Source organism: Brassica rapa, chromosome A01 (genome assembly GCF_000309985.2).
Source record: "Brassica rapa cultivar Chiifu-401-42 chromosome A01, CAAS_Brap_v3.01, whole genome shotgun sequence".
Lineage (NCBI taxonomy): Eukaryota > Viridiplantae > Streptophyta > Magnoliopsida > Brassicales > Brassicaceae > Brassica > Brassica rapa.
In genome coordinates, this window is record NC_024795.2 from 23,965,932 (window position 1) to 23,992,214 (window position 26,283).

Here is a 26,283-nt window from a genome sequence, read left to right on the forward strand (position 1 = left end):
CGAAATTTCTGAAAATGGATTGTTGAAGTCATCATTGTTGTCTGTTGCTTGATATAGTTTATAGTATTGAGGAATGAGGAGTATGGAGCGATCAACTGATGTTACTTCTTTAACAATTCAAAATCATAATACAAAATGGGTGAGTTGTATTGCTTTTTCTTTCGGTCCAAAGTAATGAAGATGTCTCTCTTCCATTGTATTTAAATGATTTAGTTACAAGCAACCAACCAAAAGTAGATACATAGAAAAAAAAATAGAAGAACTTCTATTGTTGGCTTTTGAATTCATATCTGCCAACCTGTTGACCATAATTAATAGCTCCATCTTCTCATTCTTTTATCCTGTTTCATTCACATTTATAGATTTAGAATCATAACATTTCATATATAAGATAAAAAGAAAAGTTCGCCTTACAGTCGAAAGTAGCCCAGCTGGAGGGTGGTGCTATGGTGGTGGTACTTCTATTCTGATACATTTCCCGGGAGAAAATCTCATTCTTTTGATTTGGTTTCTTAGCTTCCATCCCCACTGGTAGAGGTAGAGCATATACATTCTCCTTCATATCTACCGAACCCTGCATTGCAGAAACAGTTTTATCAAAATGGTTCATGATCCTACTAAGAAAGCATTATTGGTTCTTGCCACATGACATTTGACTAAACTACCATACCGCTCGAATTCTTGTTTCTGGAGGTGTTACTTGAAGAGCATGCTTAAGAAAGAGGTCTTCATCAAGGGAAAGAGTTCTTGCTTTCTTTGGAGTTGCAGGCTTATAACCGCTCTCTACCAAGTGACTAACTTTGCAGCTTAGCTGGCTAGCTATAGGAGAAGGTTGAATCCCTCCCGGTGACACCCACTTCTTCTCATTGTATCTAAGAAAAACCAAAAAAAGATCTAAGCTTGTAACATATGAAGAAGCAGCAAAGGCAGCAACACAAAGAAGCAATTTACTTGGCTCTTATAAACGCGTCGCTTGAACTCCTCTCAAAATGAAGAGGCAGCTCTGATTCCCAGTATTGATTTGCCTTAGCATTACCGGTAGCTAAACGAAGAACAAGAATATGATCAATCAAGCTATGGGATTAATATTGAAATTTCAACAACTGAATGGGTTCATGACAAAAAGAGGAGCTTACATTGCATGAAAGAAACCTGATCTGGAAGCCATGTATCCAGAGTTATAGACCTTACCTGTTTACAAGAACCATGCAAGATCATCACTAACTTGTAATATGATCCATGTTCAAACACAAATCAATTAAAAAGAAGTAAAGAAACCTGAGAGATGTGGACACCAAGGCTGCGATGGATACCAGAGCATTGCATACATATGAATATCCCAAGGTTCACACTTGCCCATCTTGGTGCCCTGGAGAAATAGATATAGATCATCCAACAACAAACAAAAGCTCTTATCATTCGGATGAACAAGAAGAAAGAGAGAGATGGTATCCTCACGCTTACTTTGATCTACAATCTGCACATTCTCTATTGTCTGGTTGCTTTAAAAGTGCTTCCAATATCTGTATAAGAACACACACACAAATCTCTAAGGCAACCATTTATCATCGGGGACAATAGACATCAATAGAAAAAGATGTGCAACCTTTGAATGTTTGGCGTTTAGCTCCTTGGAAACAGAGGCCTTCCCGTTCATTCTGATTAACAAAAAAAAGAAGAAAAAAAAAACAGAGGAAGTTTGTAGCAGAAAGCGAGAATGATAGATCACAAGGAAGAACGGACTTCAAGGAGAGAAGAAGGCAAGAGAGTTTCTCGTACCCTTTTATATATCTAGAGACTGCGACACCTCAGCTCTCTCTCTCTCTCTCTCTCTCTCTCTCTCTATTTTTGGAAACACTGAAGGGTCAAAAACAGAGGAAGAGACCGAAACGAAATTGATTTCTCTTCACCGACCTCGTCATCAGTGATCTCGACCGTTTCTCCACCAAAAGTCTTGTTCTTTACCACAATCATTCCTCTTCTCCTATCTTCTAACCTTAATGTGTCACTACAAAACTCTGTTTCTATGTTTGCAAGTTTACGTCTTTTTAAGTGATTCAAAAAAAAAACAACAATTTATAAAGCATGAATTGTGCAGTTACAAATCCAAACAAACTCCTCCACACCTATGATCTATACAACAATACACTTTACCAACGCCTTATGATCTTTTCAGAAAGCTATCAACTCTCGAATTAGTCGCAGCAGAGAGAAACTTCATACAAACAGGAGGATTCACACCAGCTATAGCCAACACCGAGCTCGGAAACGACCAAATCCCATCTCCACATATCAATCCAGACGCCACCGCAGTCCCAAACGCCTCAGCCTTGGCCGCATCCACTCTCTCCCACACGAAAAGCACCAAACTCCCCACACACATGTCGATCGCAAAGTACGGCCCCAAGAAAAACGGTATCGCCATCGCCATCGGCAGCGGCACGAACCTCCCCCACCTGCTCGGCAAACTATCCTTCACTATGTTCACAAGAATCGCCACGCTGAAGAAAGCATAGCAAAGAACTAAACATTCTCTTGGTAAAGAAGCAACACCTTCTACTCCCAGCTTCGCCATGCTCCGGTACACGGTGGCGAACGGGGCGGGGTACTCGCTGTTCGGGATGCCTAGGTCGTCGAACGCCTTGTAGAACAGCCAGAACACGCAAGGTGAGACGACGCAGCCCATCGCTGTGCCGATGACTTGGGATACAAACATTGACTTGGGAGACGATAACGTGAGGTATCCCGTTTTGAAGTCCTGTGTGAGGTCAGAAGCTGTGGAGACTATGTTCATCATGACGCCGCACGCCGCTAGTCCAGCTAGCATGCCGCCGTGCTCGGAGCCCGCCCACGCTCCTATCGTGAATATGGCGAGTTTGCCGTATGTTGAGGCCAAGGACCAGTCTGTGAGTCCGGCTCCGTAGGCGTTGCAGAAGGCTAGGACCGGCGCGCAGATGTAGATGACGAGGATGTAGTACCATCTGAGCTGGTGGAACATGTGCGGGAGTATGGCGGTGGAGGCTGCGGAGATGGTGATGTATCCTCCGACGGCGAACCAAGTGGGGATTTGGTCTTTGAGGAAGAATCTTGTGCGGCGTTGGTCGTCGTATGATTCTTTTGGGGTTTGTGGGGAAGCATGAGGGTCTTCTTCTTCTTCTTGGACTGTGAAAGATCTTCTTGAGAAAGATGGAGTAGTGCCTCGGAGCTGTACGAATAGTCCTGATAGTGTCCGGCTCAGCACCTTGCAGAAGTTGTATAAGCCATCTCCTAGGATTATAGCAACAGCTATGAACACCTGGAAAGAAACAATAAAGCAGGAGAGGAACAATAAAAAGAGGAACTAATGGAGAGTTTAGTCAGGGCCGGTCCAGCAAAGTTGAATGAATCATTGGCATCTAGCCTCCAAAAATTTTGAAGAAAATTACATGCATATGCATAGGACTCTAAATTTGTAAAAAAAAAGAAAAAAAAATTATTGAAATCTTTATTAAATCGTCTATAACACCTAAAATCTAAGGATCGGCCCAGAGTTTAATGTACCTTGTAAGCCTGGAGACCATGCATGCTGCTGGGTTCGACATCTGCAGGAAACCAATCTCCCTTTTTGGTTTCAATGAGAGGCCACATTATACCCCAAGAGAGGATCCCTCCCAAGAGAACAGAGATGTTGATTATGTATGGGCATATCATGCCAACACCCACATATGTTGCTGAAAAATCAAAGTAGAACCTATTTGTACATCAGGCTCTCACCAGAAAGAAACTCCAATAAGCCAATGCTCTTTCTTTTTGAGTAAGTGAGTTGTTTATTGAGCTTACTTGTATTGATAAGCTTTGAGTCCAAAGGTAGGGAAGTTGGAGAACCCACAGTTTTCTCCTCCCGTGAAGAACCATTGGAAGAAACTCCACAAGAAGCTGAAGGAGAAGAACTTCCCCAATACCCTCACTTGTTTCCTGATGCAGAAAAGCAGCATGAAGTTAAAAAAAAAAGCAGAGAACTCAAGACTAGTGAGTCTAAAGTGAAGTGAAAAGAGACAGTACTTGGCTAGCTTGGCTCCTTGAGGTGTATGGAAGCTGTTGATAAGATGAGCAGTAGCAGTACCACTTGGATATGTTAGTTTGAAGTCTATAACCATTATCTGCAACACACATAGAAACTGATCTCTTCAACTCATTGTCCCCTTTTTGGTTTACATTAACAAAATTGAGACCAAACCTTCCTCAGGGGAACAACTGAGAAGAGGCCAAGAAAGCTGACAACAAAGAGGAATCCAATAATCCAACCCAATGAAGGGTTCTTGACGCCACGAGCAACATCTCCTGATTGCTTTGCAATTCGTTCACTCATGCCAAAGAGGTATGTCCCAAACCCTCCTGTAGATAAAAGAAAGCAGGTGAGTGATGAGTACAAAAGAGTCAATATGAAGCTATGAATGTTCTCCTTACCGCTGAAGGCAATGCCGGAAGAAGCAACAACACAAGTCTGAATAACAGTATTCTCCTGGCGAGTAAACGGCTGTTTCAAGTATCCAGACCTATGAAGCATCTTGGTCCACGTCTTGACAAAGAAGAAACCCAGAAGACCAGCAGAGACATTGAGCGACGGTATGATTCCTGTGGTGAGGTTAAGCTTCATAACAATGAAGCTAAACAAGATGCTTAGCACAAAGCTCACCACAAAAGCCCTCAAAGTCAGCTGCTTTGTCCAAGAAGGTACTTCTCTGCTTTCAAAGATCTTCTCCACAGATTCCTCCTCTTCCTCTTCCTCTTCCTCTTCATGATGCTTATTCGTCGCCTTCTCAGATTCTGGACTAAACCCAACTTCCTGCAACTCGTGTTCCACAACTCTGTCTGGATTTAGACACGCCTTTCTCATCTTACCTATCTCTCTGTTTCTTAGATCTAAGAAAAAAAACGAGGTGGTGAGAAAGTTAAGGACAGTATTATTGATGAGAACTAAAATCAAAGGCTGAAAGTTGTCAACTTGGACTCTGTTTTTTAAAACATTCTGACAAATCAGATATAGCTTTGGTGTTTCTTTATTACTTAAGATTCTTTGTCGGTATGTCTGTAAATAGCTAATTACCTGGAATTTAACTTGTTAATCAACATCATTAAGTTCTAAACAAGTTCTTAAACTCATCCCTATCCAACAAGCTTGGAACCTTAATAAATATATCTTATATATAAACAGTATATTGATTACTCAGTGCTCTCCAGACCACAAACTGAATAAAAGTCTATATACCTTTTATTATTAAAAGATAATAGGGAAAATTGTTTTTTTAGAACAAAAAAATGGTAACTATGTCCCTTTATACTAATCTATACTACTTTATGTCCCATTAGACTAATTTTTTTCAAAATGGCAGTAATGCCCTTAAAATTGTAATTTTTTATTTCTTTTTTAATTTTTTTTATTTTTTTGTTCCTTTTTCGTTTTTTTATTTTTTCAAAAAAAAATCGATTTTTTTTTTCAAAATATAAAAGTGAATATTCTCAAATATTTTGTTTCCATATTTTTAGGAACTGATTTCTTATCCGTAGAATACAACTAATATGTAGAAATCGGTTTCTACCGTTTTTTAGAATTATAGTAATGTTTAGAGTTTGATTTCTACATGTTTTAGATTTATAGTAAATCTGTAGAAGTCGGTTTCTACGTGTTTTAGATTTATATTATGTGTAGATTTTGATTTCTAAAGATTTTAGAACGATAGGTTAAGCGCGGAATGTGTATTCTAAATATTTTTAGAATACTCCTATTTACGTAGATCACGTATTCTAAACATTGTAGATTCAATGAAAAAAGTGGATTTCGTTTTCTACTTCGTAGAATGTCATTTCTACTTTATTTAGAACATAATATGAAATTTATAATTTTAACTTTTTTATAATTAGAAAAAATATCACTAAGTTCATATAGGTATTTTATCAAAACTTACAATTTTTCCAAAATTTTTTTGTTTGTAAAACTATTTATTAAATTTATTTTCAAAAATATTAAAGGGTATTATAGGAAAATATGACACAAAATATAGATTAGTCTAAAGAGACATAGTTACCATTTTTTTGCTCTAAAAAAACAGTTTTCCCAAGATAATACTAGTTGAAGATAAGGCAAAGAATTAATATGAGAAAGAAAACCAATGGTGTCTTTTTTTTTTCTATTTATCAACTCAAAATGGCATAACATTACTTAATATAAAATGAAAAAAATAAGAATAGGGACCCATCTATAAATTACACTACATTCTAATTTACACGTGAGGACAACATTTTTACAAATCTTAGATTTACTAAGACCATATTACAACGGCTTATCGAAAGTTGGTTTCAATTGTTGAAACTCTTCCAATGAAAGTATTGAAATATTGTGTCTATCTACGTGAATTCAACAACTGCTGTAAAGTTTCAACTGTTAAAAAAAAGTTTTGTGGCTCAAGGCTGTCACATGTCGTTTTATTACTCGACAAAAGATTTTTCATTAGTTGTGTAGATTTCTTTTGATTTTTATTTTCACCTAGTAATTTGAAAGCATTTATTAAATAAATAAACTTTTAAAAAAGTATAGAAATTATATCAAAATTCAAGATTTCTTTTTATCTATAAATAGAGATTACTTTCATTTCATTTAGATACAGAAAAACGTCATTTTTATTTCTTATATTGTCATGTATTCTATTTTTTTTGCTTTATATCAAATGGTAATATTACGGTAGATGTTTAATGTAATATTTCTATTTCTTATATTGTATATTTACTTATTCTAATATTACGGTAGATGTTTAATATAATGTTTCTATTTCTTATATAGTACATTTACTTATTATTTATTTTACTATACATATTTCAGAGAGATGTTTAATTTAATTTTTTCATTTCTTGATTGTATATTTACTTATTGTTTATTTTCTCTTATTTTTTATATTTACTTATTATAGCTTTCTTGATTTTATATCAAATAATAATATTATGATAGATGTTTAATGTAATATTTCTATTTTTTATACTATGTTCTTGTTTTTATTATTTATATTTAAATATAAAAATGAATAATATAAATTTTTCAGATAGATATTTAATGTATTTTTTCTATTTTGTATATTGTATATTTACTTATAATTTATTTTTACTATATTGTATAATTAGTTATTCTAATTGTTTTGCTTTTCTATCAAATTGTAATATTATGATAGATGTTTAATGTAATATTTCTATTTATGAAAATGTATATTTACTTATTATTTATTTTATTATACATTTTTTTCAGATAGATTTTTTAATGTAATTTTTCTATTTCTTATATTTTATATTTACTTATTCTAATAGTATAATAGATGTTTAATGTAATATTTTATTTCTTATATTGTATATTTATTATTTATTTTACTATACTATTTTCACATAGATTTTAATTTAGTTTTTCTATTTCTTATATTATATATTTACTTTTTTTTTCTTATATTGTATATTTACATATTCTAATTTTATATTATTATGAAACGATTTTCAATTATTGCAATTGTTTTACATTTTCTTAAATATTTTTTCAACTCTTTATATATATATATGGTAAGTAGAATGGAGTTTTTTATTGTTGTGGTTAAATTTAACACTCCAAACATTGATTGTTTTATATTTGTGAATGTATTTGTAGTTTTTTTTTTTTGAAAATTACTAATTTAAATAATGCAGAAATGAATGTATAATTCGCAGTAATAGGGAACTGTCCGTTTGGAAGAAAAAAAGACATGATGAAAACATAGTTCTAACTATTAATATTTATATAAATATATGACTGAATATTTGATGACTAAATAAACAATATTATCCAATAACCAATTAGGTTTTGTAAAAATATTTTACTCATTAATTATATTTCTTTAATATTGGATTTCTTATATATAATTAATTTATTTTAAGATAAGGTTACAGTATTCTCATTTATTTAAAATACTATTTCTTTTATACATATATATCATGTTAAAATAAATTTTACTAAACTTCAGATTAATCAATGTTTATTTACCCAAATTAGGACTTTAGTCTCGTGTTTGTCATAACATTAAATATACTAGTGGTTTGCCCGCCCTACGGGCGGGATGTTGTTTCAATTATTTATGTGTTGTATTTTATTGTATTTACTAGGTAAAGAAACCCGTGCGATGTCGCACGGAAACTCATATTGCATAAAAATATATATCTTACAATCTTTATTTATAAAGATATAGCTAGTAATAATTAAATTATATAAATAATATTTAATTTTGATAACTAAAATATGATTTACAAAGTATTTGAAGATATATTTATATAAACATTAATGTTCTGATTGTATTTTTATCAGAACAAATATTACAAACAATTGCATTTCCATTTTTTAAGTTTATTCTTACAATTTTCACATAATATACTTTATAATTATCAATGAAATGTTGTTCTAAATTTTATATATATATCACAATCACTTTTTACATGATTTTATTATTTTTGCATGATATTTAAATAACTTTCCTATTTAAGAAACAATATTAGAATTATTAGTTCATAATTTTTAAAACAATTACTATTTCTATGTTGGTAAATAATAATATATTATTATTTTAATATATTTATTTATTTGCTTTATTTATTTGAAAGAATATTAAAGAGATTGGATATCTTACTAAATATATGTTGAAATAACCTTTCAAATTTATAATATTACCTTGAATTTCTGGAAAAGTTAATTAAATTGATAAATTATGAATTTACCTTTTGAAGACATGATGACTTCTGTTGGAGTAGTAAATAGTATTTTGGAAGACAAAATGGTATTAAGATGGAGATACTCCAGAAGTCTATTAAGTTTTCAATCAAATTTTTAAGATTTAGGTTAATGCACAGAAAATAACAAATAGAGCTTTCTACGTTTATATGTGTTTTTTAAAAATCTTTAAAAATCGATCAACAGAAAAAAATCTTATGTATATATACCCGATGCGATCGATATGTTCAAAGGTAATACATAAATCTAAAAAATTGATAATTTATGTCTAATTATCTGTCAAATAATCGCCTCGCAACTTCGTCCTATCAAATAAAAAAAATATTGGAAATGATAGAAATGCAACTAAATAAGTTATTTCTACTTGATACATCTGATTCTTGAAAAAAATTAAGTAATTGTATGATGGAAATATTGAGAAATTGAAAGACATAAAAAAGCAAAAGAAAACTGTTGGTGGTGGTGATATTCATAAACTCTTTCACAAAATTTAAAATTAAAGTAATCATTTGCTGAAATGAAAGTTACTGAAAAATTAGTCAGTTTTCTAGAAGTTCCAAAGATGAGTTTAAAAATATTTGGAAGTGAGTTACATATATAATTGATGAAGATGTCAATTGAATGAAACGTTGCATTTGTTTGCGGAAGAGATACGACTGCTAACTCATGATCTGAATGGGTGCTTTTTATTTGTAGCATTAAGAAAACTGCATTTCTTCACTTCATAAATTTGGTTTAATTTATTTTCATTAATATTTTTCTATAAACCAAACCGAGAATTGCTCTTTTTTTGTTTGTTTTAATTTACTATCAAACAAAGCCTTATCGTTTTTTTTCAAGTCGTGTGTTTGTACACACATAAACCTAATTATATAATGGAGAGAACTTCTTCCATGTGACAAGCCGCCAATGTTGAAAGCGTGCGAGTGAGGAGCCATCACCTCCATAGCACCACCTGGTCCACCTCCACATGCATCTCCCTCTTTCCATCGTTTCTCTCCTCCTCCAACCCATCTTGCTCCACTTTGTCTTGGTGTCTCGTGGGAAAGTGTGGATCCGCCGCTGTTTATCACTAACCACGACGAGTCATCACCACGGGAGTATCAGCCCCTGCCATCACATGCCTCGTTCTGTGCCATCCCGTCCATGGCGTTGAGGCTTCATATATGGTTTGTATGTGGAGAACGTGAGCCGAGAGGGAAAGGAGACATACGAGCCGGAGACACCGTATCTTGACACCAGCGGGACTGATGATCTTCACCACCACTAGCCGTAAACCATCAGAGTTGTCGCTCATACCGCTGTAGTACGAGAGATACACCGTTCCAGGTCCATGTCGTAAAGGTTAAGTGTTCCTCATGTGTGTCTTGGGCAGTAAGTTTCTAAACCCTAAATATTATTTTGTTATGTCATGGTTTCATGTGTCTAAATCAGTTTTAATAAAAGAAATCGTTTAAAAGAATGGGATTTCAAGCCAAATTGTTGTATAACACGCACATATACAACCATTAAGAAATAATATACAAACTATTTATAGATTTTCAAAAATTTGTCTCAAAAGCTACATCTTTTCAATATAAAAATTGTTCTTATTGAAATAATACATATATATATTGAAATGATACATATATGAAAAGTCACAACTTTTCAATATAAACAGTTATTTTAAATAAAAAGACATAACTTTTAATTGTTGAAAACATATAACCTTTCAATTGAAGTGAAGAGTTGTGTTTTTTCATTCTTAAAGGTTGTGAAAAAATATCTCTAAAAGTTACATCCTTCGAAAAAATGTCACTAATACCTGCTTGATTTTTAAAAAGTTGCATATTTTACTAATCGTACATTTTCACTTCGAAATGTTATAAAGCCCTACAGTTGCAACTTTATATTATTTTTATATATACCTATTCACACACTTTACCATTCGTACCTTTTCAATTCTATTTAAACAATTTTGGGTCAAATTTTTTATGCACAAAAAAATCTAATATTCTATGTATCACATATGACGTGATCAAGAAGTTGTCTCCTTCGCTGTTATGAATCTTACTGATCATAAAGTTAAAGCGAACGCACATAACCATATCTTCCAGAGAAAACTCTACCTTCCACCATTTTATTATTAGTAGATTATTAGTAGATTAGTGAAAATTTAAATTTAAAAAATGCATGACAAAGACTATTTATAGATTTTTAAAATCTATTTAAATAGTCACAACCCTTCAATCTGAATAGTCACATTCTTCTAATAGTCACAACTTTTCACTTTTTAAAAGATATTTATGAATAGTCACAACTTTTAGATAATTATTTATAAAAGACACAACTTTATAACATAGGACTTTTAGAAAAGACACAACCCTTTACACATCTTTTTCAAAAGACACAACCTTTCAGCATAAGTGAGATTCACAACCTTTGGAATTAATTGGGATTGCTATTATTAGTAGATAAGTATTTGTGTTATTGATTTTTTTTACTTTGGTTTATTTGTTGTAAAAATTGAAATGCTCGTAATGGTTTTGCTTAAGAATGATTTGGCTATTGAAATGTTTCAGCAGTAATGTGAAGCTATATATATTACATGAATCATCTGTGGTGAGAACTATTAATGGTTATAATTTAAAATTAGCAGCTCTTAAATTAACCGTCAAACCAATTTAGTTCAAAATTTGTTAAAATTAAGAAGTTGAACTATAAGATTTAAACCCATCAGATGTCGTTTTTATTCATAAAAAAAACCTAACTAATTTTGTATTGTGTACTTTTAATCGTAAGTTTTATAAAAACGTAATTGAAACTAAGGAGACTATATTTATTAAAGATATAAATAGTATTTTTATTAAATTTTTAGGGTGTTATGATTTCTTATCTGTAAGACTATCTACATTTGGTGGAGGTCAATTTTTTTATTTCGTTATCACTGTGACGTCTAAAGTCAGGCCCGAAAGCATGATTAAAGAAAGAAACGGAAGTCTGTGAGCAATTTAAGAAACTGTAGAACATATACTTCTCTGGAGTTTCTTTTTTAATTGAAATGTCTATAACAACACCTCCTCCGATGGTCAGATTGTGAATGTTAGAATTAATATCTAATAAAATAACGTTGCTTAAGTCCACATATTAAAAAATATATTACATACTATAAATTTCTCAAAATATTAAAAAATATATTACATATAATTTAAATAACATGTACTAAAATACCTAAACTTAACGTACAAATTAATTTAACTTGAATATTTGAATAGATAATCAATAGATATTTCAAGTATTTTAGTGTTTTGAATATTGTTTTAACTATTTTAGATATTTATTTTTTACTATTTATATATATTTTTAATATTTTAGATAACTTAAAAATATCTTATATTTATTTCGGATATATTCGAATACCAGAAATACTTTGATTTGGGTTAAGTTTGGTTCAGTTCCGGTTTTTTAGATACCAAAATTTTGAACTGTTCAGATATTAAATCAATTTTGGTTCAGGTATATATGGTGCTAATTTTTTGGATTGGACTCAGTTCGGTTTTTTGGATTCGGGTTTTTTTGCGCAGTCCTATGTCAAAACACTGAATTATTATACATTTATAACATCTTTTTAAGAAAAATATATACCATGTAAAATTCAAAGATTAAACAAACAAATTATATTGTATATAAAATATATTATAACCAAATAATTTATGTAAAAAATTATAAACCACAAATTGAAACCTTAGGAAATATATAAAAAGCTGACAAAAAAAAAGAAAATATATAAAAAAATTGCCAAAAATGGAAAATATCATCCGACGACAACGTAAGCCCCCAATAACATAATACAATGTATCGTAAAAAAATACACAATACCAGAATAAAATACGTTTAATTTGGGAGGAATGATAACAGTATACAAAACTACAATGTTAAAAGCCGGTTTATCGTATATAAGTAAATTATATATCACTATAAAGATAAAATTTAACCACACATGGCGCAGGTGCTATTCTAGTTTAAACTTAAAATGTAGACTCCTGAGGTCTTAGATGCACATAAAAACAATAAGACATACTTAAGTATAGTTGTGGTGCTGCGACCAAGTGGAAGCTCGTGTGGTTCTCAAGTAGATTTCGTTTAACCAAGGCTGTCTAGCATGAACACCGGCGTTGTCAATTTTGAAACAAACAAACAATAAGTCATGGTCGAGTTTACGTTCGTAGCTAGATATATCCGCTGGCGTACCTGTTATTGTTATTTTTATTACAGACGTTGCGTGTGTGGTGCTTGACGATCCTCTCACAGCCTGAGCTTTGACTCCAGCAGACGGCTTCGTGTTACGTTTATCAGAGGGTGGAGGTTTCTTCTTAACCATTTGCAAAGGAATTGAGGAGTTCCAAGCCAGGAAAATATGTGATCAACAGCTCTGTAAAAGCATTTAACTTGAGGGAATTCAATCTGTTTGTTGTGTGAGAAACAAACCCAAGAATCTTCGTTTATATTTAGTTACCGTGTAAATTGTGACCAAAACAACGTTACAGAGGGGAATGACATTTTCAAACTCCAAAAACTATAAAGTAATTAGTAACCACTCAAGAAGGAAGGTACGTGTCTATTTTGTTCGCCTAAATTTATATTTTTGAAGTTCCATTTACTGTCGTTGTTAGGCTGGAGAAGGTGTGTGGGTATATAAGGAATACATAGTTTATGGACATTTTAAACGCCTGAGATGGTGAGAATTCTTATAACGTACAGCAAAGGCAAAAACTATCATATGTTCAATTAGAGTAAGGATACGGTGGTTGTAGGAGGAATTTCAAATTTACTGGATTAAAAATGTCTGAACGGGTGCAAAAGTAAAAACTAAATCAACAGAACCAAATATGCTAAAGATTTGAAGTATTCTAACTTCATTGTCTGTGAATTTTTTAGTTTAAACCTAATGCAAAAGGCATGTCACCATGTTGTGTAATTTAAGCTCTCCTTGTTCTTTCAAATTAGTCAGTCCGTACCGTGCCTTATTTCCAGAGGACCCATCTTCCTTCTCTGGGTAACCTCACTTGTGTTCCGACCATCACCAGAGGCGTAACTTGGTTTTATGGCCTCACCGCTTCCATATTCCACAACACCATTAGCATTACAGGCAAATATTCATCAAAGTCTTTAACTCATCCGTCAAAAGCACTTAGGCAGACATTTGAGTGGCTGAAACACACACAAAAAAAAACTGAGTTTGAAACATTGCTACTTTATGCTAATTTGTTACAGTAAATGAAAGTTTTTAAGTTGTTATATACCTTTTAATGCTTAGGGTGATCATCATGCGCTGGATACACTGAGTCTCTTCATTGTAACTTGCTTTCATAATTCCAGAACCTGAAACTCTCAAGCGGAATCTGTTCAAATGGTTCAGTGAGCTCCACAAAGACGGTTTGGTCACTGAAGCAAATAGCATGTTGGCAATCGCTAAAGCAGAAGCTGGGATTGCTTTTTGTCACATCAAAAGCACTGAGATCATAAAATGTTCCTTCACTCAATATGTGTTTGAAGTCTTAAGCCAGTGGACATTAATCGAAGCCTAAATCAACATAGCTTGAGAAGAAAACTCTTTAATCATAGAGGATCATCTCAATCACTTTCGAGATTATCAGACCGACAATTGACGCCTTTCTTGAGATTCCGAGCATCCCAGAAAGGCATGAGCATATCCACGCATATCTACGCCCACAACACAACTGAGGAGCTCATCCAGGTCTTCTATTGAATGAAAACGCATGAGACCAAAGGCTTATTACAATGGAAGTAGCAGGTAAACAAAAACCCAAACAGAACTTTTCGTAAATAGTAACAATAGAAATAATGAGACTGTGACGTTTCTGAATGACAACAAATCGTTGATTTAGAGAATGATGTCTTGTTTTCATGACAGAACGTTTTCTCAGAAAGGGAAGAGACTGATTTTAGGTGTGGAAGTTTAATATAAAGGTACATGTTCGTCAAAGAGATAGTACCTGGTGAGAGTTGGCCATGAAATCTGGGCTTCAGAGAGAATGTGTTCCTCATGTTTGTTCAGTGAATCTAATAGCGACAGGAGCATCACAAAACCTGAAGTTAGTGTTGCTTCTTGCAACATCAAAAACACTGAGCTCATAAAGCGAGCATTCTTTCAAAACGTGTTTGAGTGTGAGCCTGTTGATAATTGATTTAGGTCTGACAAGGGGAAGAATGAATCAGTTATCAAAAACATGAAAAGGTCCAAATCCTAAACAAATAATTGTAAGCAACAGCCAGCATACCTTCACATCTATAAGGAACATGTCAACTCCCATCAGCTCCCCACCTTTATTGACATTCCGGCCATCGTAAAATTGCAGGAGTCTGGTGTGAAACATCTGCTTGCAACGGCCGGCCTTAAGCTCCGGAAATGAACTTGAGAAGACGCCATGGTCGAAATGAATAGGAATTCGGTTCGTCTCTAGCTTGGTTTGTATATATATGGATCCACGAAACTGAAGGAGAAATTAAAGAAGAATTGAAGACGATGTAGTGGGTGTAGTGCGATAACGTTACTGATTATCATTTCAGTTGAGCGCAACATGATTGAAAAGATGAAAGGGAATCGCAAGCGTGACGCCTCTGTCTAAGTAAAGACCTGGTGCAAAGAAAGAGTAACACTGAAGTGGGCCTGAACATTGGGCCAACTTAAAATTATTGTTTCGTGTAAATATACAGGTAGACCAGATTTTATAATTAGAGAAAACCCAAGTTGTGCAGCCGAAATCACTTCATTTTTTCACGAACAATTTCAGTTTAGAGGTGAGTACACGTGTCAACAAAAAGAACTTGGCTTCACCTAGAGCCATTCTAGGCTACTTTATTAATATAGATACTTACCCCGGTTTAAAATATGTACTATGAAACAAAAGCATCACCAACTACCTCAAAAACTGTCAAGCAAGTTACCAATATCATGTCATGGATAGTCACTTAAAATAAGTTTTTTTTTCTGACACACAAATGGCCTTACAAAGTGAACGAAAGAAGCAACATATAATAGTACTGGCACCAAAAATGAATCTGTTAAGGCTCATCCTTTTCAACAATTTTTTAGCATTCGACGCAGGTTAAGCATAACCCTTCACCCTCCTGCAACAAATGATGAAGAGCAAATCGACATTAACTAACCTATCGAATATCATTGAGAAAAAACGAAAAGGTAGTAAGAATTTGTACACCAGTAAAGAGTACAACACCCTAAGAGCAGGATTAACGCAAGCAAGAGAAAACTGGGTTCTTAATTTTTATTTTATATTTTTTTTTGTTTTGTCCGATTTAAAAAAAAAAAAAATTAAAGATAGATCAATCGCGGATCGCCACGTTTCAGTGGGGCCTGTGAACAGTACAGAAACTTTACCACACTCGCCTCTTGCAGAAGAGGAAGGAGTGGGTTTTAACTTTTTGGTGGGTCCCATAGCTCTTAAAAGTCTTTAAAACCCTGCGTTAATGCTGCTCTAAGATAACATGATAAATCAAAAACGAATAAAATCTTTTAGCTATTCCATCAGGCACTTGATCAGCAGAGTAATAAAAGTCTTCAATGTATTGTTGATCCTCAGACCATTTGATTATACCCACCTTGAAAATCTGAGCAACTGAAATAACAAAACCCAAATATTTTTATAATAATAAAGTAATATGATCCTCATATGTAGAGTACAACAAAAGTGTCATTGTTTCCGGGTGTGAGGAACTGGAAGCCTGTTCAAAATTTTTTTTATATAAATTATTTATATGAGTCTGACATTTCGAGGGAGAGTGGTTCAGCTTGACCAAAATCTCTGGTGTAACAAAACGTAAACATGTTCCTTAAATATCAGAACCTCAGCACATAAATTGCCATGACTGAGTCAACCTCACGCTGCCTCTTATGATTTCCCTCCGATAAACTGGTTCCTCACACCTGGCCGCAATGAAGTCTCCGAACAGAGAATAGCTTGTCTGAAAATCAAAGACTAAAGTCTTTAAGACAAAAAAAAAAGACATTTGAAATTGTAAGAATGTTTGATGCTACTAGCAGAAGACGCATCAGACTATATGATAACACTGCGGGGGAGCGACCATGAAATATACCGACCTCTTGAAACTAACATAGTTCTTTAAATATTACATACAAAAGTTCTATACCTGATTTATAAAGATGATAAGTGTTATACAAAAAGAGTGGCTCACTTTATGCAAAGCTTGGCTAATCATTCTAGCTAGGATAGCAATATGAGCATCACACATCTCATACTCAAGGGCCCCTATTAAAAATAAAAAAAACTTGACATGCGAAGAGAAATACAGAGCTCAAACCAAACTCAGCGATCCATTATTCATCTCAAATTAATTACCTTAATTGCACAGTGAGAGACAATATATCAACCGAACCAATTTGGATTAAAGGGCCCACAAGAATAAGAGCTTGTTTGCACCAATTAAGATGGGATAGAAGTAGGTTTTCTGTATTTACTTACACAGATTACCTTAGCAAGTGAGGGGTCAACAGCATGCTCAGCATGTACCAACACACAAGTTCCAGATCTATTTTCGAGAAAAGTCAGCCCTTTCAAATCTAATATGGTTCAGTTAATAACATAGTTGAAGAGTTACAGAAACATACAATAACCTTGTTTCAGCCTGTGTTATTTTTTTCAGATGCTTCTGCAATTGTTCCAGTGACGAAATTGGTGAGCATCTATTGAGCAACTCATATAAGCATAATTTCTCAGGCAAAATAATAAAGTTTTAAAAAATATATGGATTATAATGAACTGATAGATAGAGATCTTACGCAAGATGGAGGTGATTCAATGATCGTCACATGAAGGAGGTTGCGACAGGTTTCAATGATTGTCGCAAGAGTGAGTCGTCGAACCACGATGGAGGAGCAACAACGGCGCCAATTTAATTGCGAGAAGGACAGCAAAGTTAGCAATTTTCTCTGGATTTTCTGAGAAGCTTATGATTGAGGAGAATTGGATAGATAATTTTTGTGGGAGAGGATGTACCTTTAAGGCTTTAAATAGGCGAGGAAGACGTCCCTACCGCGTTTGACATTCGTAGCCTCACAGAATTGCAGCAAGCTAACCTTAACAGTGAAAGAACACCCACCAGACTTCAAATCAGAAAAAATAATAAGTTTACTTTGCTGAGAAGATGGTTTTGAGAGGAGAAAGGCTAACCTATTTATACTTGTAATCGCAGATACACCGCCTAGCAAAAGAGTAAATCGCATTGAAGTCTAGATCGTGGTTGATGGAGTTAAGAAGGGGTTTAAAGCGATGAATCTGTAACTGAGACGTTTTGGTTAATCAAAATGAAGATCAAACGACACAATCGAAACCCTACGAAGAGATTCATCACCAGATTCTTCATCATGCAAACTAAACATCTAAATCTCTCGGATGGCGGAGAAGAAAGATTGGGATGAAATCTTGAATGAGATCATTAGGGTTTCTCGTTGGCTGGATTCCTTGAATTTATTGACATGGCGCTGACTTGTCTTCACAAAAGAGAAAAAACCTTCTTTTATATATAACTAGGGTCGGACCCGCCCTACGGGCGGGTATGCAAATGAACGTTTATTTTATTATAAGCAAATTAAACAATAATATAAACATATCTAAATTTTAGTGAAAATTTTAGTTTATTTTATTATAAATTTCAATATTATAAGTATAAATTTTACTATTTTTTGCTTTTTTTTTAAATTGTACATTTGTTACTATATTTAAACAATCATCAAAATATAAATATTTTACTTTGTTCACAACATTTGCTTTTCTTTAATTTAATGGATTCTAAATACATTTCTTCTCAAATTATATAATTTAAAAAATCGAAATTGAAAATCCAATTTTTATCTTTTTAAGAAAAATAGGCAAGTAGCATAAAATATTGATATTAGTTGTTATTGTTTAATATTTACAAATCGTTAGATTATATATTAATGCATTATTATTTTTGAGAAAAATATATTCATGTTGTTTTGATATGTTTCTTTAAACCCACATTAACAAAAATTTGAAAATAATAAATTTTGTAATTTGTTTTTTTACTACCAAAGTTTAGGCTAAACCAAAAAGATAACAAACAACCATAAATATATGACGTATTGTTAGTTATAAATATTATTTATGGAGCATTTGCTGTATTGTTCATATATATGGTTCACTATTCAAATGTTAAAAATGTGATTTTTATCATAAATTTTAAAAATTTACATTGATGTATCATGTTTTCTTTTTCCATTTGTTGATATGGCAGCAAAAAAAAATGTCTGAACTTATAATAGTACTTATTTTATCATGATTAATGATGTAATTAAGTTTTGACTTATCCAGAAAATCATTTTCGTATTATATTATTCTTACTATTTTCTTTTACAACTTTTACTATTTATTATATTATCATTGTTAGAAATCATTTAGTTAGCTTATCACCAATATATAATTATTTTATATTGTCATCAATATTTTTATTTTTGACATTTTTTAAAATGTTAGTTAATTGTACTTTTTCATACATTTTTCTTCCAGTTCACAATATATAACACATTTTTGATATGCAGAAATTTACCAACTAAAGAATTATTTGTTGCAGCTAGAAACAAAGACCGATCTTGATGTCTTCAATATGACACCAAGAGAAAAAGTACAATGCGAGACCTCATAATTTTAAGAAAGAAATATATCAAATATGTGACACAACTTCTGAAAATATGTGTATATATATGTTATCTTATTCATCAGATCACTGAAGCTACACTACTAATTATTTTAAAAGAGCTGGAAAAAAACTGAAAAAAAGTGGCTTAAGGAGAAAGAAAAAGAAGAATCTAATGTATCTCAATGAACACACTTGCCTGAGGATGCAAACCTGCATCTTTCAGTGACATTGACTCTTTGTCTCTTCTGTACACTGTTCTTGGAAAGATTGTGATGAAGCTATACTCTTCTGTTTCAAGCACTCCAAGTGAACCTTACCAAAACCTACATTGTCACGGCAAATAAACAGTCCACGTGTACCATAAATATCCAACAAAAGCAAAACAGAGAAAGTAATGAATGGCAAAGAAAAGGAGGAGAACTTACTTGTGCAACATCAGGTACTTTCTCAGGTTCGCTCCAAGAGAAAGTGCTTTCTCTGGTCTCATTCTCACTCTAGCAGTTTTTCTCTCTGCAGCTTCACGCTCGGCTCTCTCCGAGCCTCCTCTTCTTCTTTTCGTTTCCTCTCTGCCTCAGCAGCTTCCTTCTCTAACCGCTCTTCCTCTTCCTGTCTCTGGCTCTCCCGTGCCTAATCAACACAAAAAAAAAGATTCTCAAATTTGGACATTAGACTAATCACAACAGATCTTGTAAACACCAGGAACGCAAACTCACTTGATCGGCTTCAAGAGCAGCCCTGTAAGCAGCATCTTGTTCCTCTCTCAGATGCAAATTGGTTCTTCTTTCCTCTGCTTCAACCTTGCAGTTAAAATAACAGGTGAACTATCTTCCACAACTCTTTGTAGTATAGCAATCATTTCTTCTGGAGTTTATGATCCCTCCACCTGCCACAATTAAACAGTACAATAAAACTAAGAACGCTATCTCCCGTCAGACCACATATATTACTAAACTCACACATGTTTAGTAGCAGAATGACTTACAATACTGGGTGACAGATAAAAGCAGAATCAAAAACCTATCTCTACAAATAGGAAGAAGATCCAAGCAAAAAAATAAATATTTTGATGAACAAACAGGAAAGGTTAGCCCGGTCACCACCACGACATATCTTCTCTGCAGCCAAATTATTTTGAAGATGGTTAGCCTCATAAACCATCAAACATCTCATAATCAACAAAGAGGAAGAAGATCCAAGAAAAAAAAATTCATGAACAAACAGTAAGAGGCTCTTTGATTCAGAAAAATGTCGATGAACAAACAGTAAGGGACTCGCAGGAAATGAAGAAAAAAAATTGTTGAACAAAAAGTAAGGGGCTCGCCGAATCAAAAAAATAATGTCGACAAACAAAGAATCAGCCATAACACGATCAGTTAGAATGAGATTTAAGAGATGCAAGATATATAAGATGAGATAAAGGGAGAAACACTCACACATATTTATACCCAACAAAAACCGCCTTTCAGATCAAAACGAAGCATTGAAGACGAAATAGTGGGGGGAGTGAACTAATGGAATTGATCACGGATCGTTTCAGTCGATGAGAAGAAGTGGAATCGGCATCTGGTCAGCGTAGTACGTACAGGGAAGAAGACGCTTGTTTTTCTCTGGAGTCAAATTAGGGTTACTTAGGACTTCTGTTCTAACGGGCCAGACACAGCCCAAAACACAACACATAAACGAACGTAACCAGCGAGAAAATGATGCGCAGCGTTTAAATAAATCAGGACACATGTCGCTCTATCGTCGAACGACTTAGTGACGTGGCGCTCTCACAGGAGAGAGAACCTTACTTTATAATAATATATATATACTAGGATAAGACCCGCGCCTTGCGCGGGATTAAGTTATTCTTTTTATTATATTTTGGAGAATGAAACAATAGTTTGGCTTCATTTGGATTAGGGGTGTTCAATCCGAATATCGGGTTGGTTTTGGTTCGGTTCGGTTTTTTTCGGTATTTCGGTTAGTAAAATATAATTACTATTCTAAAACCATATTTACTTTGACTTTAGTCTTTCACATACTTTTGAAAGATTTCAACTGGACGACTAAATTGATCAGCCAATCTTGTTGCTTTAGATCATTAGTATTTATATATATATATATATAAATATATATATATTAGTTTGAATATTTATTAAATAAAAATTCATATGCGTTGTATTTTATGATCATTTGTAACTTATTATAACAAAAAAAAAATCTATTGATCAAAAAATTTTCAGAGTGGGAATATTCAAATTTCTAATAATATATAAACGTTTTGAAAAATTCAAAATATAACATATAAGAAAAAATATAAATTTTTTATTATATATTTAATGTGATTTTTTAATATCTTTCAATAATATAAAATTAAAAAAAAACTAAGATACCAAAATTGTTATCAAATATTTATTATTCATAATAATTAATTTTCATATATACGTTAATCATATTAGGTAATTTCGTAGTTTCTAATTAAGGAAAGTGCAAAAACAAATTTGATAGATTATTTATCAATTCGATAGTTAGTTTAATAAAAATATAATGTAAGTTAAGATAGTTCAACCTATTTTTCTAAGAATAGTATATTTTATATAGTCATTTATTAAATGAGAATTTATAATCATACAGTTCTATGATCATTCATATCATTTTATAACTGAATATTTAAATCATCGATAACCAAAATTTTCAATGTGAAATCTTTAATAAGTTTATAATTTATAAATGTTTTTGAAAATTCATTGAAAGTTTTAATATTAAAATATTTATGTAATCTTATGGTATATAGTATAATCTATATATATATATGTGTTTTATTTTTAAATGATATTTTTTACTCATATGGTTTTAAAATCATGTGTATCTTCTTATAATATTAAATAAAAGTTCATATTAATACAATTTTATGATCATTTGTAATTTATTATGACAAAAAAATAATCTATTGATCACAAAATTTTCAGAGTGGGGATCTTCAAATTTCTAATAATTTATAGACGTTTTGAAAAATTCAAAATATAACATATAAGAAAAAATATAAATGTTTTTATTATATATTTAATGTGATTTTTAAATATATTTTAATAATATAAAATTAAAAAAAGAACTAAGATACAAAAATTGTTATCAAATATTTATTATTCATAATAATTAATTTTCACATATACGTTAATCATATTAGGTAATTTCGTAGCTGTTATTTAAGGAAGTGCAAAACATTTTTTGGTACGTTATTTATCAATTCGATAGTTAGTTTTATAAAAAGTGTAATATAAGTTAAGATGGACCAACCTATTTTTCTAAGAATAGTATATTTTGTATAGTTATTTATTAAATAAGAATTTATAATCATACGGTTCTGTGATCATTCATATCGTTTTATAACAAAATATTTAAATCATCGATAACAAAATTTTCAATCTGAAATCTTTAATAATTTTATAATTTATAAATGTTCTTGAAAATTCATTGAAAGTTTTAATATTAAAATATTTATGTAATCTTATGGTATATAGTGTTTAATCTATATATATATATTTATTTATCATTAAATGATATTTTTTACTCATATGGTTTTAAAATCATATGTATCTTCTTATAATAAAAATGTTAAACCATTGATCATTAATTTTTAACATAATAATTTTAATAGTTTTAGTCATTTATTGTCGTTTTTAAAAATTCAAAATATAACATATACGAAAAAATCTAAATTTTATTTTTATAGCTAATTTGATTGTTTAATTTATTTTAATAATATAAAATTAAACAAAAAATGATGGAGGAGATATAAATTGTTATCAAATCTTTATTATTAAAAGCATTAATTGTCATATATATATTAGTCATTTATGGTAATTCCGTAGGTTTTATTTAAGGAAAGAAAATAACATATCATATCATTATATCATATAGTTTGACCAACTTATGTATCTAACAACATATAAAAATCGAATGTGGACCTACTTATTTTTCAATTGAATGTAATTGACTATCTAATTGAGTGCCACCTATGCATTGGGGCCTCTTTTAATTAATACAAAATTGAGGTTACATCTTTTCAAATGTTCCTCAATTAATATATAGGGGATAGATGATGATAGAGAGATTGATTGATTGAAAATATAAGACATATTTAACATTTTTTAAAAATATAAAAAATACTTGAATTTAGTTTTTTTTAATTTCACGTACAAAATATTAAAAAATTACTTTAGACTTTTTAACAATTTTTTCGTAACAAGTTAGGATTATGATAGACCATAGATTATCGATAACAATCTCCTATATATTAATAGAGAATCATTAAAAAAATTGTAACCTATATTTTGTACTAATTACAAAAGAGACTTGATGAGGTATCACTCAATTAGGATGTCAATTTGGCTTATGTGGCAGAATATGAATCAATTGAAAAAATTTTAAGTCCAAAATTCAATTTCTAGAGAAATTATGATATATGACTTCTTCATATTTTCAAGTGGTTTTATAAATATGTATATCCTTTATATTTAGTTGGAGTAGTATCCAAGCAATTTAGAATGAGATCCCCTTATACATTAAAAGAGAAGTCACTTTAGTGATTTCTGCTGAGGTGGCACTCATATAGAGCTTCTCAGGAAAAACGTTATAATTCTATTGGCTGGTATTTTTGATTTTTTTTTCATTTATTTTAATCAATCGCTTATGTAGACAAGCCCAAAACTATTTTCGATTTCGTTAAGCCCATATATATCTAAGGGATAATAATTATCGATTTAGTTTAGCCTTGGGTACCCATTCGGGTTCGGATAGGGTATTTCGGATTTTTGGGTATTTCAGTATAGAGGTGTAGAACCCGTTCGGGTATTTCTGTACTTCGGGTCGGGTTCAGGTATTTTTAGTTCGGATTCGGTTATTTCGGATCAAGTTCGGATATTTAGATTTTGAAAAAAAAAATTAAAATTTTCATTTCTCAAGTTTTTTATATTTAAAAATATAACTTTCAGTTAACAAATTTTTTATTTTTAATAGATTTGGACATAACATTTTAAAACTAAAAAGGCATTAATTTAGTTATTTTTTTTTAATTTCGGTTGTAACCTTTTGTTAATTTTTTAAATAAAAAACTTGACATACATTTTAAGTGAGTAGCAAATCATTTTTCGTAATTATATGTATATCATATGAACTTAAAGTATGTGTAGTATCAATATAAATATTTTATATAAAATGAGTGATGTAAACTAGAAATATAAGGTTAATTATACATATGTTCGGTTATCTTCGGATATCCATTCGGGTTCGGGTATTATCTGTTCGGGTTCGGGTATCCAATCTCTCCTTATTCAATACCTGTTCGGGTATTTTGCTACTTCGGTTCGGATTTCAGTTCGGGTTTTTCGTATCGGGTTCGGGTGCCACTTCGGATATCGGGTAATGCCCACCCCTACTAATTAGGTTGTTTGTTTTTAATAACTTACCTTTCTAATATAGATTACTTGCGCAAGTTGAAATCATTAAATATTCAAATAACTTATTGATAAAATTTGTTTTTAATAACTTACCTTTCTAATATATATTACTTGCGTAAGTTGAAATCATTAAATATGCAAATCACTTATTCACAATATGGATTACTTGCGCAAGTTGAAATCATTAAATTTTATCGATTTAGTTTACCCTTGGGCAAGATTTAGAATTAAGACAAATATTAAAAACTTTCCTTATTATTCAAACGGTAAACTTGCGCATGTTGATATCATATTTATTATATTGCTTACAAAATATTTTAATGTTTCTAATTAGGTTGTTTGTTTTTAATAACTTATCTTTCTAATATGGATTACTTGCGCAAGTTAAAATCATATCATATGCAAATCATTTTTTGACAATACACTTTTAATATCTTTCTTTAAACGATTTTATTATTTATTGTGCAAAATATTAAAATCATTAATATGAGAATAAACCGACTGTATATATATAGGAGACACCCAAGGTCTTAAAATATACACATTCTCTTTTCATTCTTTAAAGTATTATTCACAAATCTCTCATCTCATACTATTAAAGTATTACGACAATGCTGCTTGTGTGCTAAAAAAAATGTGTTTAGACGCAAAGGCTCCTCATCTTTAGAACACTGAACTCAACTCTTTGTGTCTTGTCTCCAAAAAGCATGTATGGTCTATCTTTTCCATGTGTTGAATACTGGTAACGACAATATGGTCTTCCTTTTTTTATATGTAGACCGGGTCGTGAGAGTGATAGTGATCCAGAAAACCTTGATTGAACATGCTGAGAAGCTTCACCAAGTTAAAGCAGTTCTTGAAGAAGTTCTTTGGTACTTTCTCTCTCTTTGTTGAATATTGTCCGGGAAAGTATTACATAGTATCATTTAGTAATACTATCTTATATCATTTTTTTTGGTTGAATATACTATCTTATAAATAAGCTAGCATTATGCATTTTTTATTTAATTTATGAGGTCATTTTCTCACAGCAGAGAACCTTTTGGAATGGCGCAGGGAGGAAATTTTTCAGGGATATACAGGAAGGTTCAACTGAAGCCGCTGAAGTGGGATGGTGAAGGCGAAGAATAAAGACCTGTAGAGGCCCTTATGATTCTTAAATACGGCGGTGATTCTTAAAGGTGTTTACATACTCTACCATTTAATTTGTCATTGTTATATATATATATATATTTTCCAAATATGGAAGAATTGTTTAACTTATTGACGTTTAACATCACTTGCCATATAATCTAACGAATATTACAAATAACAATTTTTGGAAACTATTCTCGAAATTATTGAAAGACTAATAATGTTTTATTTATTACTTTT

The 26,283-nt window shown here is 31.7% G+C and overlaps 2 protein-coding genes and 1 long non-coding RNA gene across 4 annotated transcripts; all 3 read right to left on the bottom strand.

Annotated features, from left to right (window-relative positions):
- Positions 1-123: 123 nt before the first annotated feature.
- On the bottom strand, positions 124-1,991 carry LOC103839113 (probable ADP-ribosylation factor GTPase-activating protein AGD15). Its single transcript, XM_009115605.3, has 9 exons — positions 1,780-1,991; positions 1,607-1,658; positions 1,465-1,523; positions 1,279-1,369; positions 1,137-1,191; positions 952-1,042; positions 671-872; positions 415-574; positions 124-341 (listed from the first exon to the last, which is right to left on the bottom strand). Coding segments are annotated over exons 2-9 (711 nt in total). The 5' UTR covers position 1,658; positions 1,780-1,991; the 3' UTR covers positions 124-339.
- Positions 1,992-2,061: 70 nt separating this feature from the next.
- On the bottom strand, positions 2,062-4,876 carry LOC103839121 (probable metal-nicotianamine transporter YSL5). 2 transcript variants are annotated; one of them, XM_009115615.3, is made up of 6 exons: positions 4,447-4,876; positions 4,217-4,374; positions 4,042-4,139; positions 3,820-3,954; positions 3,541-3,730; positions 2,062-3,295 (listed from the first exon to the last, which is right to left on the bottom strand). In XM_009115615.3, exons 1-6 carry the CDS (start codon positions 4,874-4,876, stop codon positions 2,162-2,164), a joined length of 2,145 nt encoding a protein of 714 aa, XP_009113863.1. In that variant the 3' UTR covers positions 2,062-2,161. The 2 variants fall into 2 exon arrangements, with proteins under 2 accessions (XP_009113863.1, XP_009113870.1); XM_009115622.3 differs by lacking the exons at positions 4,217-4,374; positions 4,447-4,876 and having other exon boundaries at positions 3,541-3,710.
- Positions 4,877-7,056: 2,180 nt separating this feature from the next.
- LOC103839149 lies at positions 7,057-21,266 on the bottom strand. Its single transcript, XR_004450151.1, has 9 exons — positions 20,899-21,266; positions 20,179-20,348; positions 17,589-20,092; positions 17,418-17,458; positions 17,281-17,338; positions 15,052-16,753; positions 14,053-14,965; positions 7,453-13,960; positions 7,057-7,325 (listed from the first exon to the last, which is right to left on the bottom strand). It is a non-coding gene; the product is annotated as an uncharacterized LOC103839149 (long non-coding RNA).
- Positions 21,267-26,283: the final 5,017 nt, after the last annotated feature.

Coding starts and splice junctions, on each gene's coding strand:
- LOC103839113 (XM_009115605.3), bottom strand. CDS start 1,657: ATGAACGGGAAGGCCTCTGTTTCCAAGGAGCTAAACGCCAAACATTCA. Junction 1,192..1,278: donor TTGGTGTCCACATCTCTCAG/GTTTCTTTACTT, acceptor TCTTGTAAACAG/GTAAGGTCTATAACTCTGGA. Junction 873..951: donor GACGCGTTTATAAGAGCCAA/GTAAATTGCTTC, acceptor GGTTTTTCTTAG/ATACAATGAGAAGAAGTGGG.
- LOC103839121 (XM_009115615.3), bottom strand. CDS start 4,876: ATGAGAAAGGCGTGTCTAAATCCAGACAGAGTTGTGGAACACGAGTTG. Junction 4,140..4,216: donor CAGTTGTTCCCCTGAGGAAG/GTTTGGTCTCAA, acceptor TGTGTGTTGCAG/ATAATGGTTATAGACTTCAA. Junction 3,731..3,819: donor CTCAAAGCTTATCAATACAA/GTAAGCTCAATA, acceptor ATGTACAAATAG/GTTCTACTTTGATTTTTCAG.